General features: G+C 41.7%; 1 protein-coding gene across 2 annotated transcripts; it reads right to left on the bottom strand.

The window, feature by feature from the left end:
• Positions 1 to 1,918: 1,918 nt before the first annotated feature.
• Positions 1,919 to 19,360, bottom strand: Upf3b (UPF3B regulator of nonsense mediated mRNA decay). 2 transcript variants are annotated; one of them, XM_048335985.1, is made up of 11 exons: positions 19,092 to 19,360; positions 17,404 to 17,510; positions 17,133 to 17,239; positions 12,166 to 12,264; positions 9,493 to 9,600; positions 8,150 to 8,193; positions 7,513 to 7,695; positions 7,081 to 7,119; positions 5,150 to 5,310; positions 3,827 to 4,115; positions 1,919 to 2,936 (listed from the first exon to the last, which is right to left on the bottom strand). In XM_048335985.1, the coding sequence occupies exons 1-11, from the start codon at positions 19,269 to 19,271 to the stop codon at positions 2,787 to 2,789; spliced, it is 1,467 nt and encodes a 488-aa protein (XP_048191942.1). In that variant the 5' UTR covers positions 19,272 to 19,360; the 3' UTR covers positions 1,919 to 2,786. The 2 variants fall into 2 exon arrangements, with proteins under 2 accessions (XP_048191942.1, XP_048191944.1); XM_048335987.1 differs by lacking the exon at positions 7,081 to 7,119.
• Between the last annotated feature and the right edge of the window lie 998 nt (positions 19,361 to 20,358).

Genomic DNA, 20,358 nt, shown 5'->3' with positions numbered 1-20,358 from the left:
CGAGTTCAAGCCCCACAACCGACAAATTGTGTCATAATGGTGTCGAAGCCTCCATCCAGAGTGCTGGGATCCTAGACATGTAGAACCATTTACACCTAGCTATGGCCAGGCTCCTATGAAAAATTGTGTTTCAGTTGGGTGCCAGTGGTTCATGCCTGTAATCCTAGCTAGACTCAGGAGGGTGAGATGTCAGGATCATGGTTTGAAGCCAGAATCATGGTTTGAAGTCCCTGTGAGCCTCATCTCTAATTCACCACTCAAAAACTGGAAGTGGAGCTGTGGCTAAGTGGTAGAGCACTAGCCTTCAGTAAAAGAGGTCCGGGACAGGATCTTAGTTCAAGTCCCACAACTGACATGGAAAAAAAAGTTTCTATACATCTATCTGTCATCTATCTTTTTCTCAAACCAAGGGCCTTTTTCATTCTTCCCATAGTGCTTAGCATGGAACCCAGGGTTTTTCATATGCTAGGCAAGTGCTCTATCATTGAACTACAGTCTCATCCCATCCCACTAATTTCATTCTTCCCATAGTGCTTAGCATGGAACCCAGGGTTTTTCATATGCTAGGCAAGTGCTCTATCATTGAACTACAGTCTCATCCCATCCCACTAACTTGAAATACTCTTTTGGATTAAGTAATAGTAGTCTTCTGGTTTTTCTCCTATTCTTTTTTTCTTGGTCAGTCCTGGGGTTTGAAGTCAGGGCCTTGGCACTGTCCCTGAGCTTTTTTATTTAAGGATAGCACTCTACCACTTGAACTACAGCTCCACTTCCAGCTTTTTGTGGTTAGTTGGAGTCGTATGGACTTTCTTGCCCAGGCTGGCTGAACCACAGTCCTGAGATCTTAGCCTCAATAGGTAGGATTACAGGCATGAGCACCAGGACCTGGAACCTTTACATGGCATGGAACAGTGTCAGTCATTTGCCTTCCCAGACTTTATTTTAGTAGTTTTCTTCCAGTTGAGAACCATTTCTAGAGGTTCTTCTACCTGCTGTGTGGAAGTAGTTTTAAAAGCTGAGGAACCAGTCCAGGTAGGAAAGTCCAAGAGATTCGTATATCCAATTAACCACCAGAAAAGCAGAAGTGGAGCTGTGGCTCAAAGTGGTAGTGCTAGACTTGAGTGAAAAAGTCAGACAGCACTCGGGCCCTGAGTTCAAGCCCTACTATGGACGGGAATAAAAAGCTGAGAAAATATAAAGCAGTGACTTATTAAGGGCAATGAACACCATGTTAGGAGGAGCTGGCAGGAACAAAATCAAGTAGTGGCTCAAGAATGTTATCCATGGGGGCTGGGGATATGGCCTAGTGGCAAGAGTGCTTGCCTTGTATACGAGGCCCTGGGTTCGATTCCCCAGCACCACTTATACAGAAAACAGCCAGAAGTGGCACTGTGGCTCAAGTGGCAGAGTGCTAGCCTTGAGCAAAAAGAAGCCAGGGACAGTGCTCAGGCCCTGAGTTCAAGGCCCAGGACTGCCCCCCCCCCCAAAAAAAATGTTATCCAAGCATTTTGGTTTCTTTTTTTTCCAGTCCTGGGGCTTAAACTCAGGGCCTGAGCACTATCCCTGGCTTCTTTAAAAGTGAACCATGATTTGGTCATCTCCTTGGTGGACTCCTGAAGGCAGAAACTATCATGCATCCCTTTTCTAAATCCCCTAGAGATTAATTTTGTATCAAATATTTAATTTCTTAAAAATGGCTATTTAAGCCAGACACATCTATAATCCTAGCTACTTCTAGGCCCTAAATTCAAGCCCTAGTACCGGTACATGCATGCACAAATGGCTATTTAATGAAGCCAGGAAACACATCTAATATGGGGCTGGTGGTATAACTCAGTATTGGAGAATGTGCTTCACATGCTTGAGGCCAGGGTACTGTTCCAATCCTACAGATATATAAAAGGAAAATACACTTAGCTTCATAGCTGAATGTTGTTGATATTTATTGTCAGCAATATAAAACAAGCAGTAACAAAAAAGTGTGGTTTAACAGGAACATACACAGGTGCAATTTTTTCTTCCTGGATAGGGGTATGCACTCAACTCAGAAGACCTAAGATTAAACAAAGACTGGATTGTCAAGAACCAATCAATGACTACATTTTACCTATGAATAGAAAAAGGTTAAAGGCAAAATGAGATGCTTAAAAATACAACTGGTGCTAAGTTCATTTATGTAAACAAAACTAACCCTAAGATATTTGGACGCTAGTATACAGACGTAACATAACTTAAAATTTTGCATCAGTAAAATTTGTTTTTATCCGTTACTGTACTTGTACTACAATTACACACTTGTTGCTTCCATACCACAAAAAGGCAACAGGTATGACCAACAATGCAATAAATTAGATCTAAATGAGACTTCAAAGTAACTCCACTCCACTTGAACTAAGAAAATTCAATCCAGGATTGAAAACATCTGTTGATTTCAAAACCAGCTTTTTTTTCTTCCTCATGTCATACAGTTTACAAAATGAAATCCTCACGTGACACTATGCACCTAAAAATTGCAATTCATGTCCTCACCATCCTTATTCTGAAACTTTAAAATTTGTAGAAACTGAAAGAAAAACAACAACAAACCTCAATCCAATTTTACTTCCAATTCTGAGCCTGCAGCCTGATTGCTGCTTTGACACACTCCTCTTCAGTGTACCCCACCAGCACAAAGACCCCTTTCTTCCTTGCTCTCTATTCCTTTGCCCTGAAGGCACTTCTAGATTGCTCTATACATGGTCTTTGGCTGCCTCGACAGTCAGGACACCTATGACCATTCACACTTATCACTCTTCTCCTCCTTCTTTTCTATGGCTAATACCACTTTCCTGCTTCTTTTCTATTGCTGGATCTCCACACTTGGCACCATCATCTGGAGGGCAGAGTCGATTTCGGCTCCGGGCTCCTGGTTGGTAAAGCTGCATTGCCGGACGATCCTGAAGTCAAACAAAATAGGACAACATTGCTACTTAGCAACAGAGCTACTTAGTTCAAGCCCTGGTACTGGCACCAAAATAAATATATAAAGAAAGAAAGAGAGAAAGAGAGAGAGGAGAAAGAGGGAGGGAGGGAGTGAAGGGAGGAAAGAAAGAAGGAAAGGCGAAGGGAAATGGGGAGGGAGGAGGGGGGAATGAGGGAGGAGGTAACAAGTTGGATAAGAAATGTACCCACTGCCTTACATGTGAAACTGTAACCCCTCTGTGCATCACTTTGACAATAAAGAAAGAAAAAAAAAAGAAAGGAAAAAAAAGACCCTGGGTTCAATCTTTAGTACTACAAAAGGAAAGAGAAAATCCAGCAATAACAGAGACTTTCTGTCATTGAAATATTTAAGGATTAAATGCTTCATATTTTAAGTATACCCAGGATTTGCATGAAAATAATGCAGTAGAGGTAGGGAAAAGGTATAGAAGAAAGCAATCAAGCTGGTAGTAAGTTGATAATTATTGAAGCCTGATGATGAGATTGGGAGTGTATCATTGTCTATTCCTGCTACTTTTGTGAATACTTAAAATTCCTTTATTTTTTTGTGGGTCCTGGGGCTTCAACTCTGGGCCTGAGCACTGTCCCTGAGCTTTTTTTTGCAAGGCTAGCACCCTACCACTTGAGCCACAGCTCCACTTCTGGCCTTTTCTATATATGTGGTGCTGAGGAATCTAACCCAGGGCTTCATGTATTTGAGGCAAGCATTCTACCACTAGGCCATATTCCTAGCCCATGAGCTTGAGATTTTTACAATAAATTGTGATCTAGACCTTTCATTTACACTTGGGAGAGGAAAAGAAAAATCCCCAAGAAAATGAACAAATTTAACATAAAGCAGCACCTTGTTTCTTATGCGATCTCTCTTAACCACTTCCTCTTTCTTTTCGATTTTCTCTGAGCTGCTTATTGATTCAGTACTTTCAATCTTCTTTCCTTTGTCGCGAAGTGCTTCTCGCTCTTTCCTAAGTTCTTCTTCCTTTCTTTTGAAAGCTTTCTCTTTTTCATAGCGTTCCTTTTGTCTCCGCCGTTCCTCTTCTTGACGCTTCAGCCTCTCTCTTTCTCGGTGCATGCGCTCCTGTTCTCGTTCATAATCTCGGTCCCTGTAGTCTCGGCAACTCTCCTCTTCTAGTCTGTGAGAGGAACACACACACCTGACCCCTTCAACATCACGTGATCACAGCTGCAGACCCACTGCGCTTCTCACTTAGCCACTGCAACCAGCAGAGTAAAAACTACTGTTTCAGTAAACAACCAAAGTCAAAAGTCATTCCCCCATCTTACATAAAATAAAAGTTTACCTTAGGGCTGGGAATGTGGCTTAGTGGTAGAATGCTTGCCTAGCATGCACGAAGCCCTGGGTTCCATTCCTCAATACCACATAAATAGAGAAAGCTGGAAGTGGCGCTGTGGCTCAAGTGGTACAGTGCTAGCCTTGAGCACAGAGAGGCTCAGAGACAGTGCCCAAGCCCTAAGTTCAAGCCCCAGGCCTGGCAAAAAAAAAAGGAAAAGTTTACCTTTTTTTTTTTTAGTGCCAATCCTGGGGCTTGAAGTCAGGGTCTGGGTGCTGCCTATGAGCTTTCTTGGTCAAGGCTTAGTGCTTTACCACTTGAGCTACAACTCCACTTCCAGTTTTTTTTGTATTTAATTGGAGATAGGCGTCTCAAGGACTTTCTTGCTCAGGTGAGCTTCAAACCATGATGTTCAGATCTCAGCCTTGTAAGTATCTAGGAATACAGGCATAAGCCACCAGAGCCCAGCAGTTTATCTTTTTTTTTGGCCAGTCCTGGGCTTGAACTCACGGGCTGGATGTTGTCCCTAAGCCTCTTTTGTGCTCAAGGCTAGCACTCTACCACTTGAGCCACAGCGCCACTTCTGGCCTTTTCTGTTTATGGGGTGCTGAGGAATTGAACCCAGGGCTTCATGCATGCTAGGCAAGCACTCTAACACTAAGCCACATCCCCAGCCCTTATCCTGTTTTTACAACAGCATCTTACTACACAGCCCAGGCTGGCCTTGAGCTGGTAATCTTCCTGCCTCAGATTCCCAATTACACCACAGCAGGCGAAGAGTCTATCTTGATTCAGGCACACATCCAGGAGGACATAACATGAAAACTAGCACCTAGTAACGGAACATGCCCGAGAACCCTTGACTACTGACTAACCTCTTTGGCTTTTCATCTTTCAGTTCACTCTCAGGACGTTTGGGCAGCACACAACTCTGCCCACTGGCTCTGTCATCACTCAAATTCTCCTTGTCTGGCTTTTTAGGTTTTTCTCTTTTGTCCAATTCCTTTTCATCTCCTTTTTCTGGTTTCTTGAGCAGCTTTAAAGAAAATGTACTTAATTTTATTTTGATGACTGGAACAGTCTCTTCTGATTCTAGCAAAGAAAATAATCGACTACATATTTCAGATTTAGTCTCTAGAAGCCCCCTATTTCTGTAGTTAGTCTTACATTATCAGGTGAACAACTAGCACATGAAAACAGTAATTAATTACTACAAAGATGCTCTAATGTGAAACTCTTATCTACCCAAAGGAAGTGATTAACCACCTGTGGCAATAGGATCAAGACTCCTTTGGATTTAAATGGAACAGCGTTTGTGTGTGTTTGACAGTTGGTCCATTAGCCCAGGCTTTGGAAATCTTCCTGCCTCTGCCTCCCAAGTGTTGGGATTACAGGTATGAACCACCATGCCTGGCTACAGGTTAACCTTTAAGTGAGTCATACTTCCGAGTATGCTTCTCTAGCACACCAGCATGTTTATAGAAATAACGCTATGGGAAAATATCCCACAAATTTAAAACACGAGGCAGCTCATTACCGTTGGACTGTCTTTGTATGTTCTTGGAATGACACCTTGGTCACCAAAGGAGAGATCCATTGCAGGAATAATTTTGCCTTGAGTCTGAGAATAACATATTTATGTTGGTAGAATTATTAGAGATGAATAACATATATTACGTAACATTTGATTCCTTAAAACAACACAATGATGATTTAACATCCCTATGGCATAGGCAATCTGCTTAATGCCATATACACGTTCAAAAATCCCATCCTCTCATCATTGCGAGAAATGCTTGAATACCCCACTAAATCGACAGTCAGAGAGACTCTTAGGCAAAGTAGAATAATTTTGAAGTCTCAGAGTAAAGGCATCATACAAGTTCATTAGGCACCATGCAAGTTACAAAGCAAAAGGAAAAGCACTGAGATTTAAGCAAGATGTATTTCGGCACACAGACAGCCAGTGCAAGAGGAAATCTATCCTGGACACAAAGAAGGCACCCATGGAAAGTGAGAACATGTGCAGGTTTCAATGGAAAGTGTTCTTATTTCTCTAATGAACATCTGTATTTGAAGGCAAGATGTTCATCACTCTAATAAGAACATGAATGAAGGAATGTAGCATGGCTGATTCTACTTTCTGCCTTGCTGCTCATTAAGAACAGCAAGACGAATTGCTTGCAGCATGATGAATGGAGACATTACTAGAAGTAACTGGGATGGAATAAGTCCCTCTTCCTTACATCCCATAACGAGTCCCACAGAGGCTCTGGGAACCCTCACAGAAACTGGTGAATTTTCAGGGAGTAAAAGGGGACCTGGTAGCCATCTTTAAGTTTGTGAGGTACTAAGTATTAGTATTTCCCCACGAAGCAGCCAAGCTGGGATCTTCCTACAGGTGTTCCTCTTCCTACATGCAATGCACTAATCAGAATCTGTTGCTCACAGATTCTCAGCTAGATGCAAAAAGATAATGTGGGAGTCGTGTGAGAAGGAAAGAGCACATTATGCAGGATGTATATCCCTACTCCTCCCACAAGGCAGCCAGTGAGGAGAGGCAAGTAAGAAAGAGTAGGCCTGATTGTCTTCTGGCTGTATGTACTGGGGACAGAGCAGAGCAGCAGGAAGTCACTTATGCTTCCCTTTCAAGTTAAGAGTTTAAAACAGCTCAGCTTTTCAGAAGAGCCAAGTCAGTCTGAAGGCATTTCAACACTACCACCACCACCAAGAGGACTTAGTAGCTAAGACCTGTGTGTATGACATGATACTAGGTGCTCTGTATCATCATGTACTTGGTCCTTACATTTTTCTGATTCACAGCTTGTAACAGAAACCTGTGTACCTGAAGACAGTGGAAAACAAACAGATGAGGCAACTTCATGTATCAGTTATGAAGGAAAAGCTGAATTAAACCCCATATTCATGCAAGCCTGCCACTAGGCCCTCATTTACTAGCAACACAGACTAAATAAACCAAGCAGTACACATTTTCAATGATTAAGAACTACATCTGCACCGAGCAGTAACATCACGCAAAATACTTAATCCTTTTAAATGATCTCCAATTAAAAAAATCATACTCTTGCTAGAACAATAGATTTCTATTTATACACTCCCTCCCCCCCAATGAAAATCAAAACAAAAATCTCACTTACAAAAACACAAGGTGCATGCACAAAGTAATAGGTATGTGCAGTTTTCAGAAACATGCAGTCAGTTTCAATTATTTTCATACCTTGATCTTTGGTTCATCCTTTATTTTTTCTCTTTCTGGAACTCTTTCTATCTTCTTTAGCTTTTCAATATCTTTCCTTTTGCGTTTCTCCTCTTCTTTCCATTTCCTTCTTTCTTCTTCTCGTTGTCGTTTTCTTTCTATTTCTCGTCTCCGTCTTTCTTCCCTCTTCTCTTCTCTCATTCTCTACAAAGAAACATCAATGCAAGTTTTCCAAATAAAATAATTCCCAACAAAAAAGAGAACCAATCCCAAAGGCAAGGTGGGCACCTACTTAACAGTTTTTTCTTCCTACTTTCACCAACCTCTTTAACCCCTATCCCACTCAGAAAAGGAAAGAGAATGAAGTCTAGGACTTTCTGGATCAGAGTCTTCCTTTCTTACCTTGCTATATTTCCTAAGGCTTTCAGAAGACAAAGACAGTCTTTGGGACAAACTAAGGACTCTCTAGATTTGCATAGTGAACTGTTGGTCCCACAACCAGCATGAAGGAGAGGGCAAAGAGCAAGATGAAGGAACCAAATCTTTAAATAATAATTGTGGACAAAAAGCAGCTATTTCTCCTACAAGATCACTTATAATGTGAATAGAAAATGAATTAATAAAGAATTACAATAACTGTAAAAACAGAACATTTTACCTGCTTGTTTTTCAGAAAGCTCAAAAGTGGTGTTGTTCTTTTGGCTACATAAATATAAACAGATTATTAATAATGCTTAGGAACTCTGACATTCCCTGCCACCCACCCAAGACCAGAAAACGACATCCCTTATACAGAAGTACACAAATTTATTATTCAAAATACGTTTTACAGTATTTGATTTCAGTAATACACACTGAAAACAGTTTTTCAATACGTGAAGAAAGCTGTGCACCAGTATAATCCTAGCTCCTTGCAAGGCTGAGATCTGAGGATCGTGGTTCAAAGCCAGCCTGGACAGGAAAGTCTTTGAGATTCTTATCTCCAACTAACCACCAGAAAACTGGAAGTGGCTCTGTGTGTGGCTCAAGTGGTAGAGCGCTAGCCTTGAGCTGAAGAGCTCAGCGACAGAGTCCAGGCCCAGAGTTCAAGCTCCATGACTGACAAAAAAGGGGGAGGTGTTCCCACTAAAATAGTTAAAACAGTTTTGGGGAGTAATTTCCAGTTGGTGAGAATTAAGTACAAGGACATTCTTTTGGTTTTACTAGTAATAGCCTAAATTTGTTCAACTATAAAGGAATTGGGGGAAATAGCTAACTATATCCAGTCTTTTGACCTCATATTTCTACTTCTGCAAATTTATTTTAATGAAGTTTCCAGATATGGGCTTATCTAGTACATTCATTAGTAAAATCTGAATTTTTTTTTTTTTTTTGTGAACTCAAGGCCTGGGTGCTGTCCATGAGTTTTTGTGCTGCAGGCTAGCCACAGCTCCACATCTGGCTTTTTTGGTGGTAATTGGAGACAAGCATTTCACAAGCTTTCCTGCCCCAGCTGGCTTCAAACCACAATCCTCAGATCTCCTGAGCAGGTAGGATTAAAGGCCTAAGCCACCAGTACCTGGCCAATATTCAAATTGTTGGGCTTTTTTTTTTTGGGGGGGGGTCAGTCCCAGAGTCCCAGGGGGCACTGTCCCAGAGCTCCTTTTTGCTTGAGGCTAGTGCTCTACCACTTGAGCCATAGCACCACTTCTCGCTTTTTCTGTGGTTAATCAAGAGATAAGAGTTTCAAGGACTTTTCATCCTAGGCTGGCTTTGAACCACCATCCTCAGCTCTCAGCCTCCTGAGTAGCTATGGTTATAGATGTGAGCCATTAGTACCCGGTTAATTCATCTCATCTTATCAGTGTATTCTCATAATCCTGTATTACCATATACATCTACAAGAAACTGTGTCACAGAAGGGGTGACATCCTTAAAGTCAAAGAGCTGACAAAGTGGGGAAGGTAGGAGATAGACAGGTATTTTGAAAAAGCTAACCCTGTAATTCCTTTGCTCACTTACCTATTAATTCTCTATTTTTGGCTTCTATTTCCTCTAGTAATGTCTCTGGAGTCGATGTCATTTTCTCATCTGTGGCATAACTCTCCAAAAATTTTCTGTAGTCTGGATCTAAATAATCATTTAAGGAGCCAGAAAAGAGAGACTTTAAGCAAAAAAAGAACTATTATCTAGGATAGTTATTTGTCAAAGAAGATATATAGATAGATAGATATAGATATTTACTTCAGAGAAGACTAAAAACAAGCCACTCATACAAGTTAGACTACTTTGGACTTAGTTGGTCACTTACTCTTCAAACTACTATTACTGATATGCACTATGAGAACCTGATGTTAACTCACGGTCAGGAAAAAGGAGACATCACACATTAGAAGAGATCTAACAGGATGTTATAGCTTTTTTAAAAAAAGTCACCGTTGGGCTGGGAATATGGCCTAGTGGTAGAGTGGTTGCTTTGTATACATGAATCCCTGGGTTCGATTCCTCAGCACCATATACATGGAAAAAGCCAGAAGTGGCGCTGTGGATCAAGTGGTAGCCTTGAGCAACAAGAAGCCAAGTACAGTGCTCAGGCCCCGAGTTCAAGCCCCAGGACTGACAAAAAAACAAAAATAAAACAGAATAAAAGTTACTGTCTCAGGGCTGAAGGGAAAGCTTAGCAGTAGAGCACCTGACTAGTAAGCACAAGACCCTGAGTTCAGACCCCAATAGTACCAAGCCAGGTCTGGGGTGTAGCTCAGGGGTAGACTACCTGCTTCACATGCATGAGGCTCTTGGTTCCAATCCCCAGTACAACAAATAGGGGACGTGGGGAGGGAGTGAGGGAGGAAGGAAAAGAGGGAAGGGAAGAAAAAGAACAGAGGAAAGGAAGGAATGAAAGAAAAGGAAATAAAAGGGAGGGAAGGAAGGAAAATGAGGAGAAAGAAAATAGGAAGAGGAAACAAAGAATGGATGGAAGGAGAAGGAAAGGAAGGGAAGAGGAAGACAGGGATGGGAAGGGAGAAAAGAAATTAGGGAAGGAAGTAAAAAGAGGGAGGGAAAGGAAAGAAAAGGTAAGAAAGGGAAGGAAAGAATAGAAAGGAGGGAAGGGAAGAATGAAAGGATGCAGGGAGAGAAAAGAAGGAAAGAAGAAAGAAGGGGAGGGAAGAGAAGGAAAGGACGAGGAAAGCAGGGGAGGGGAAGAAGGGAGAAAAGAGAAGGGAGAGAAAGAAAGGAAAGGAAAGAGGGAGGATGGAAGGAAAGGTTCTTGCTTCTATTAATCCAGAGCCACCCATATGCAGAACTGAAAGATTAGCTATGGCACTTTCAGAGAGCATGAGGGATAGCAAACAAACAATTTCTGTATGAGTATGCTTCACTCTAAGGAAACTCAGCTTTGGAAAATTGGTTGGTTCACAAAAATAAATTATGGAGAAGTCCTAGATTGTGGCACTGGAGATGACAGTAATCCCTGCAGATCTCTTCTAGACACCTTTGTCATCAGAAATGGAAATATGGGCTGGGAATATGGCCTAGTGGTAGAGTGCTTGCCTTGCATACATTCGATTCCTCAGGACCACATATATAGAAAAAGCCAGAAGTGGCACTGTGGTTCAAGTGATAGAGTGCTAGCCTTGAGCAAAAAGAAGCCTGGGACAGTGCTCAAGCCCTGAGTCCAAGCCTCCAGACTGGCAAAAAAAGGGAAATACATCTGAGTTTTTCTGTGGCTTGTTGAATATGTCACCTGATCTAGTCTTCTGTATCTCAGTCTGTGATACCAGCAATAAGCGTCCATGTTATTGGGTCTCTACTGTTTCATAAAATACCTATTGTAGCAAGTGATGGAAATTCAACCAGGTGATTCTAAAATATAGTAAATGTTGAGACTAAATCCTTATCCAATATAACAAGAGTTATAGAACAGTTAACAGACATGTTACAAAAATTTCAAAATCTAGAGCTGGTTTTATCTTACATGCAAATTATTCCAGTTTCTCAGTTCCTGTATTTTACTTAACTATATATTCAAAGCTTAGAAAATAGGACTTGACAATTCAACTACTTTATCTGAAATTACTTGGGCATAGAAAATTTTCCATCATAGCTCGAACCTTCCCTTTAGAAAGGGAATAGAAATAAAAAATCACGGGCTGGGAATATGGCCTAGTGGCAAGAGTGCTTGTCTTGTATACATGAAGCCCTGGGTTTGATTCCCAAGCATCACATATATATAGAAAACAGCCAGAAGTGGCACTGTGGCTCAAGTGGCAGAGTGCTAGCCTTGAGCAAAAAGAAGCCAGGGACAGTGCTCAGGCCCTGAGTCCAAGGCCAAGGACTGGCAAAAACAAAACAAAACAAAAACCAGAAATGAAAAATCATAATCCCAACAATGGTAAGAGGTCTTAAGGAACAATTGTTGCACTTTGGAACATCTGGTTTTCTGGTTTCCTTCATCACTTTCTACTCAATAAACTCACAAAGATTTAGTATTCATCAGTCAATGATAGAGGAATGAAATGCCACTGGCCTAATTAAGCAGGATCTCTCTTCATGAAACTTGCCTTCATTATAATAATTAAGCAAAGCTTCCCTTGGAATATTTTCTAAATTTAATACTGGGGTCTAATGGGCTCTCACAGAAGCATAATTTTAAACACATTGCAACAGAATTATATAACTAGAGCCATACTGTACCATCATCAATAGTTCCAACTTTGGTATCTCTTTTCTTAGTCTTCCTTTTTGCAGCTTTTTGAAAAGGTGCAAATTCTACTATAGCAGGATATTCCTGACCTGTTTAGAAAAAAAAATCATACTTGCTTTAACAAAGAAAATGTTGGAAGTGGATAGCAGAGAGTCAATCTACTGTTTTCTAGGCTACCTTAGATAACAATCATTTGAATGGGACAAAATGGCACAAATCACACGGATACAACTATAATCAACATGCTTCTAAAGAGCCCCACATTCACACGGATAACATAAAGATATAGCAGCAAGCTGAGTGTAGTGACACATGCCTGTAGTCTTAGCTGCAGAAATGGTTGAGGCAGGGTGATTGCTTAAGCCTAGGAGTTTGAGTCAGCCTGGACAGCAGAGTGAGACTCTTGTCTTCCACAAATAAATAATGCTTGGAAAGAAAGAAACATACTCCAAAAATTTCGATTCAACTTCTAAAATGAAATTGTGTGTGTGTGATACTGGGGTTTGAACATGGGGTCTTGAGTTTGCTAGGCAAGGCTCTCTTCCACTTCAGACACATCTTAGCCCTGAAATTTTACATTGTGAAAAGAAATACTACAAGTTAATTCTCATTAATACATTCTAGTCAAGCACAGTGGCTCATGCCTATAATCCCAGCCACTTCGGAGGTAGAAATCATGAGGATGGCAAATCAAGGGCCAGCCTGGGAAAAAAAATGGTGAGTCACTCATGCCAACCAATAAGCTTGGGCCTGGTGGCATACACCTGTCATCCTAGCCATGCAAGATGTAAAAGGCCAGCCCGATGAAAATGTGTTTTTTTGCTTTATCTGAAAATAAAGCAAAAAAAAAAAAAGGCTCAAAAGGCAGAATACGTGCCTGGCAAGCACAAGGCCCCGAGTTCAAAACCCAGTGCTACAAAAAAAAACCACCAAAGAACAACAAAAAGATCAAAAATCTCTAGGATATGCTAATTTGAAGAGATATAAAGGTGATTAGTGGTAGCCCAGTACTGGGGCTGAAGAATGGGAGTGACAACTAATAAGTATGCGATTCTCTATGGGGTGATGTTTACATAACTGTGAATATTTTTAAAAATCCCAAATGCACATTTTTTTAATTTTTATTTTTGCCAGTCCTGGGGCTTGAACTCGGGGCCTGAAACCTGTCCCTGAGCTTCTTTAGCTCAAGGCTAGCACTCTACCACTTGAGCCAAAGCGCCACTTCCAGCTTTTTCTGTTATGTGGTACTGAGAAACCAAATCCATGCTTAGGCAAGCACTCTACCACTAAGCCACATTCTCGGCCCACCAAATGTACATTTAAAAGAGTTAATTTTGGCTGGGTGCTGGTGGCTCAAGCCTGTAATCCTAGCTACTAAGGAAGCTTAGACCTGGAGGATCTCAGTTCAAAGTCTGCCGGGAGAGCAAAGTCCATGAAATTCTACTTCCAAACTGCAAAATGCTGGGACTGAGGCCTGGCTCAAGTGGTAAAGCACCAGCTTTGATTAAAAAAAATTCTGAGAGCTCAAGGCCTCAAGTTCAAGACTGATAGTAGCACCAAAACAACAACAACAACGACAAAAACAGACTTTGAGCTGAAGATGCAGCTCAGAAGCAGACTGTTGCTTAGCATGTCAAAGACCCTGGGCCCACTCCTCAACAACAACACACACACACACACACTTCATGGCAACAGACTGCTGCTGGATTATACAGAAATGGAAAATCTTGTTAAGAAACAGTAGTTGGGGGGCTGGGAATAAGGCCTAGTGGCAAGAGTGCTTGCCTCATATACATGAAGCCCTGGGTTCGATTCCCCAGCACCACATATATAGAAAATGGCCAGAAGTGGCGCTGTGGCTCAAGAGGTAGAGTGCTAGCCTTGAGCAAAAAGAAGCCAGGGACAGTGCTCAGGCTCTGAGTCCACGCCCCACGACTGGCAAAAAAAAAAAAAAAAAAAAGAAGAAACAGTAGTTGGCTAAGCATTACCTAATAAGGACATAAAGTATTGAAAGTATAATTAAGTCTATGAGAACAAGACAATAAGAGCAATAAATCAATAAGATTCACTACTTATATTAAGTATAAGGTATAAAAAATGCAACAAGTAAACACACTTCGGATTTTATGACTAAGTAACTAGGAAACCATTGCTACCTACTGCAATTTTTAAAATGATGCCTACTGGAATTGTTTTAAAAAGTTAAAATAGGAAAATAGCTAGTTTGAGGGGAATTAATTATGGGGTTATGGGTATAGCTCAGCAGTAGAGGGCAAACTTAGCACCCTGGAGGCCCTACATTCAATCCACAGACACCCCAAAAAAGTTAGACAGTTGGAAATCGTTTAGCTTTTTTTTTCCCCAGTCCTGGGGCTTGAACTCAGAGCCTGAGCACTGTCCCTGGCTTCTTTTTGCTCAAGGTGAGCACTCTATCACTTGAGCCACAGTGCCACTTCCAGCTTTTTCGGTTAAGGAATCAAATCCAGGGCTTCATGCATGCTAGGCAAACACACTACCACTAGGCCATATTCCTAACCTCATTTAGCTTTTATTGGTACATTCCCTAACAAAGATTTAATTTTGACCTCACTGAAGTAATTACTGAAAAAACAAACCCAAACAAACAAACAGTCACACTTTGCAGACATTCTCTGGCTAAATGTGGTAGGCAGCAGATATTAAATAGTGAGTTAAAATAGAAACTTTTAGCCAGGCACTGGTGGCTCATGCTGGTAATCCTAGCTATTCAGGAGGCTGAGATCTGAGGATCACAGTTTGAAGCCAGGCCAGTCTCACAGCAAGTCTGTAAGACTTATCTCCAATGAACCCCCACCAGAAGTGGGGCTGTAGCTCAAAGTGGTAGAACACTAGCCTTGAGCAACAAACCTCAGGGACAGAGCCCAGGCCCTGAGTTCAAGCTCCATGACTAATAAAAAAAGTAAATATAATAGAATTGTTCTTCATTATAGACCTTTCTGGGCATATAATGGGAGGTCATTTAGATATTGTGGGAATGTTAAACAGTATACCAACTGAGAACTATTAGCTTAAAAGATAGGAATTAAATAATTATACCCTTGAAGCACAATGAGAAGCAAATATTTAAAACCTGCCATACAAGTTTGTAGCATTATCAGTATTGCTGCTGAAACTAAATAATCAAAAGAGCAAAGCTAATCTGAGGCCAAAAAAAAAGAGGGCTGGGAATGTGGCTTAGTGGTCACTTAAAGTGCTTGCCTAGCATGCATGAAGCCCTGGGTTTGATTCCTCAGCACCACATAAACTGAAAAAGCCAAAGTGGCAATGTGACTCAAGTGGTAGAGTGCTACCCTTGAGCAAAAGAAGGTCAGGGACAGTGCCCAGGCCCTGAATTCAAGCCTTAGGACAAAACCAAAAACCAAAAACCAGGACTATGAAAAATCACCTGCCCATTAATAGTACTTGAATAAGCTTACTGAATGGGTAAAACTTTTGTGTTTTTTTTTCCATAGTACTGAGGTTTGAACTCAGGACTCCATGCTTGCTAGGCAGGCCCTCTACCACTTAGCCACACCCTTAGCCTTTTTTTTTCTTTAGTTGTTGTTTACATCCTGTGGTCCTTATTCTTCTGATCTGTGTTTCCTGAGGGACAGGGTTTACATTGCCATCCCCGCCCACCAGCCTTGAATAAAACTAGCTGCATACAGAAATGGAGGGACAAAAGGTGAAGAAATGCAGCAGTGGTACTCACTAAATATTATGTTGAATATGAACTATACAGGGCTGGGGCTATGGAATAGTGGCAAGAGTGCTTGCCTTGTATTCATGAAGCCCTGGGTTCAATTCCTCAGCACCACATATATAGAAAACGGCCAGAAGTGGCGCTGTGGCTCAAGTGGCAGAGTGCTAGCCTTGAGCAAAAAGAAGCCAGGGACAGTGCTCAGGCCCTGAGTCCAAGCCCCAGGACTGGCAAAAAAAAAAAAAAAAAGAAAATGAACTATTCAACTTGTGGGTGGGGATGGGAGGGAAAAACTGGGAGATGAGGGAAGAGGCAACATTGTCCAAAAAGAACTGTACTCTTTACCTGACTTATGTAACTGTAATGTCTCTACATGTTGATTATGACAATTTTTAAAACTCAATTAAAAATGAATTTAAAATAAAAAAGAGCTGGTGGTTCAAACCTGTAATTCTAGCTACTCAGGAGGCTGAGATCTGAGGATTTTTTTTGCCAATGCTGGGGCTTGAACTCAGGGCCTGGGCACTGTCCCTGGCTTCTTTTGCTCAAGGCTAGCACTCTACCACTTGAGCCACAGTGCCACTTCTGGCTTTTTCTGTTTATATGGTACTGAGAAGTCAAACCCAGGCCTTCATGCGCTCTGGGCAAGCATTCTTCCACTAAGCCATGTTCCCAGCCTAGGATCTCGGTTTGAAGTCAGCCTGTGCAGAAAAGTCCCTGTAAGATTCTTCTCTCCAATAAACTACTCAAGCTGTAAGTGGTGCTATGGTTCAAGTGGCACAGTGCTTGCTAGCCTTGAGCAGAAAGAAGCTCAGGAACAGCCATCCAGGCCCTGAATTCAAGCCCTAGGACCAGCAAAAAATAAAAAAATAAAATAAGAAACAAGCTAAACATATAAAAACACAACTTATTGTACATTTTATTACCTGGGATTTTTTTTAGACAGTCCTGGGGCTTGAACTCAGGGTCTGAGCACTGTTCCTGGCTTCTTTTTGTTCAAGGCTAACACTCTACCACTTGAGCCACAGCGCCACTTCTGGCCTTTTCTATATATGTGGTGTTGAAGAATCGAACCCAGGGCTTCATGTATGTGAGGCAAGCTCTCTACCACTAGGCCATGTTCCCAGCCTACCTAGGATTTTTGGAAGACCTACTGGCTTACAAAGGCATGGAGAAAACATTTTGATAGTCTTGTAAACATAAAACTAACAAACTACCCTTCTAGTTATAAAGACTCACCTTTATTGTCAAGGAACACATAACCATCAAAGCGATCCCTGAATAAAATAATGTCCTCTTGGTTTTTAAAGTTGATGTATGCTCTGGCATACATATGAGGATACAGACTGCAGAGAGGAAAGCAATTAGGTAAATGTATTTGCACATGCTGAATCACAAATATGCTCACACTAAAGAGAATAGCTCAAAAATCAAAGGGATGATATTATATTAGTAGAATAAAAGGAAGAAGCCTTTTTACATTACATACACACACAACTTTTTTTTTTACCTAGTATCATTAGAAAAAAACTCAAAATAATCATGCTCAGGCATAGGTTGAAGATGCTCCTGAAGCTGCTCCTTGGTCAAAGTGGGAGGTAATCTTCGAATTACCACCTTAAGAAACAAATAAGGAAAATAAAATGAGTACAAATCAATTTTTTGTCACACCTCAAAGAATTCTGGTCTCTGAAGATAAGCTTTAAATTAGAGGGTTAAAAAAAATCAACCCAGGAGCAAACATTCTTCTTAAGACCAAAGCTCATAATTAGTCAAGTAATTAGTCAAACATAATAGTAATGTGGCTTCCCCCCCCACCAATAAAGATAAATAAATAATAAAACTCATGGAAATAAGAACCTCTTGGGACAAGGAAAAATCTCAGGCTCTATTCTTAACCAAAAGTCCCCATAGTTTACCAAGTTTGTGAGACATTGTCTATAACTATCATTTATTCAATGAAACTAGTCCAATGCTGGACTTCTGTGGCTGCCACAAAACCTTAATTCAGTAGTATCTCCCACATCCAACACCATAAAATACAATCCCTGCCCATTTGGCTTAACAGATATAAAATATTCACCCAAGCTGGGCACCAGTGTCTGGCTCCTGTAACCCTAGCTACTCAGGAGGCTGAGATCTAAAGCTCACAAGTTGAAGCCAGCCCTATGAGAGTCTTACCTCTGATTAATTATAAAAAACCAGAATTGTCCAGGAAATGTAAACAAGAAGCAAAAAACATTTAAAGTTTCAGTTAAGAAAATTAAAGTTTTTATATTTCCATTGTCAATGCTGAAGAAAACAGTCTAGAGTAGCTGAAGGAAATGATGTGTGTTTTTAGTGTGTATGTGTAGTACAGCATTCAAAATTATTTTTTCTGAAAAATGTGTAGTCAATGAACATTGATTCTGGGATTCACTTTGCTACTAACTGCTTATACTATTTGTTGATCTCACTACTTGTTTCTAAATAAAAGCATTTACATAAAAAAGTGGAATAAAAATTAGAATTGAAAAGAAAATAAAGGCATAAGCAGAGTTGTGGCTCAAGTGATGAGTGCTAGCCTTGAGTTCAAAAGCTAAGGGACAGTACTCAGGACTGGCAAAAAAAATTCAGTCAGTGTATGGCTCAAGTGGGAGAGCATTAGCCAGGTAAACAAGCCAAGAGTGTTCTCAAGACCTTGAGTTCAAATCCTGAGATGGGTAAAAAATTTAATTTACCCATTGGTCTGAAAATTACGTCCTCGATCTGCCCCACCAGACTATCAATTCTCGTACACGCCCCCCAAACTCACCTCCCATAATATTCCTACCACAAACTACTCCCACCCACCCCCAGGTGTCCATTCAGTATTTAATAATCTCCCACCCGCACTAAACGGAATTCCTCATTCAGGGCACAGTAAGTCACTCGCTCCCTGTCCCCCAGCGCATCCCCGTCTCTATGGCGGGTCTCAGCCAAGTAATGTCTGGGAAATCCCCCATTCCCTCATCTCCCTCACCCAACCGTACAACTAGATGAGGAGGGGATCCTTCCCCGTTTGGGGAAGAGATCAGATGAAGCAATTTTCATTGAGGCACAGATGGAAAGGGAATGTAGGAAAGGAAGAAGGTAACCCCATTCCCACTCATTCACCCCGCCCCACAAAGAGCGGAGAGCTCTCCACGCCCTCTCCCCGGCCATCAGCCCGCCAGGTACCTTGCTCATAGCCTCTTTCCTGTCCCGGTTGCGATCCTGTCGATCGTCCCCTTTAGCGCCTTCCCCTGAAGTCCCGCCGCCACCGCCGCCACCGCCGCCACCGCCGCCGCCGGTGGCCCCCTGAGGCGTTACCAGGGTGACTCGCTTCTCCTTAGGCCTGTGCTCCTTGTCTTCCTTCATGGCCACGGCGACGCTCCACGGAGCGACACTGACTCCGGAGAGCCGTTAAGCCCGGCACCTCCGGTTCTCTGGCAGCTCGCGCCGGAGCTCCGCCCCCAACAAATGCTCCTAGCGATAAGCCGAACCCCACGTTCCATTGGGTCCTCGGAAATCTCGCGAGATTTCAGAATGCTCGGCTTGACTGACTAGAAAGGTTTTAATACCTGGTCTTTTACGCCCCCGCTTGTAGAATTCCCACACCGCCCAATCCCCTAGCGGCGCGCACTCCTCAGGGACCCGCCCCTGCGCGCGTCATTAGCAACTCCGCCATCTTGACTGGAAGCGACTCGGCTGAGAACTACAAGCGATCCCAGCATACAAAGCGGCTGCTCTTTCTAGTTAGCACTGAAGGAATCCTACATTTTTAAACGTCCATATCCTAAGTAAATTAAATGCTTGGAAAGGTTCGTGTCATTTCAGAGTCCTTACCTTAGTTTTCCTCAAATGAACTCAGTGTTGTACAAATTTTGCCTCATTAGAATAAATTGGGGGGGGGCGCGCGTGCACATACAGGCATCTTTACCCAGGTTGATCTCGAATTCACTATTCCCTTGGCTCAATCGCTGGAATTACAAGAATATACTACTGCACTAGGAGGTATTTTCTTTCTTTTTTTTTTTTTTGTGCAGGCCCAGGTCTTCAAATCAGACCCTCGTGTTTGCTAGGCTTGTTTGCTCAAGGTTGTTGCTATGAGGCCCTGGGTACCACTCCCATCAGTGCAAACAGGAAAAGAAAGAAACAACAGAAAGCTGGTAACCTGAACATTTTTTGTAATGAATATTCAAGTATTTTATAAATAGGGTTAATGTTTAAACCATCTGCCATCATTGAAGGAGAATGAGCAAATGAAATACAAACGAACTTGATTTTAGTTCCTTACATCTGTTGGCCCAGCCTTTCCAGAAGGTTACCATAATAACAGAGAGGTCCATTTTAGGTATTTTCGCTGAATGTAATTTACTTGAATAATTTGAGAATAATTTTGAAAAGTGATGTTAATTTCAGATTGCTTTTTTTTGACAGGGTCTTGATGTATATAGTCCAGGCT

The sequence above is a fragment of the Perognathus longimembris genome, chromosome 28 (genome assembly GCF_023159225.1).
Source record: "Perognathus longimembris pacificus isolate PPM17 chromosome 28, ASM2315922v1, whole genome shotgun sequence".
In the NCBI taxonomy this organism is placed as follows: Eukaryota; Metazoa; Chordata; class Mammalia; order Rodentia; family Heteromyidae; genus Perognathus; species Perognathus longimembris.
Note: the sequence above shows the minus strand (reverse complement) of the source record. Positions and strands in the feature narration are given on the sequence as shown.

What these genes read in the sequence shown, in the direction of transcription:
- Upf3b (XM_048335985.1), bottom strand. Translation starts at nt 19,271, where the DNA reads ATGAAGGAAGACAAGGAGCACAGGCCTAAGGAGAAGCGAGTCACCCTG. An exon ending in TTTTTTTCTAATGATACTAG is followed by an intron (nt 17,240 to 17,403) that starts GTAAAAAAAAAA and finishes TCCTCTCTGCAG; the next exon opens with TCTGTATCCTCATATGTATG. An exon ending in AAGCTGTGAATCAGAAAAAT is followed by an intron (nt 5,311 to 7,080) that starts GTAAGGACCAAG and finishes TTTTCTTTAAAG; the next exon opens with CTGCTCAAGAAACCAGAAAA.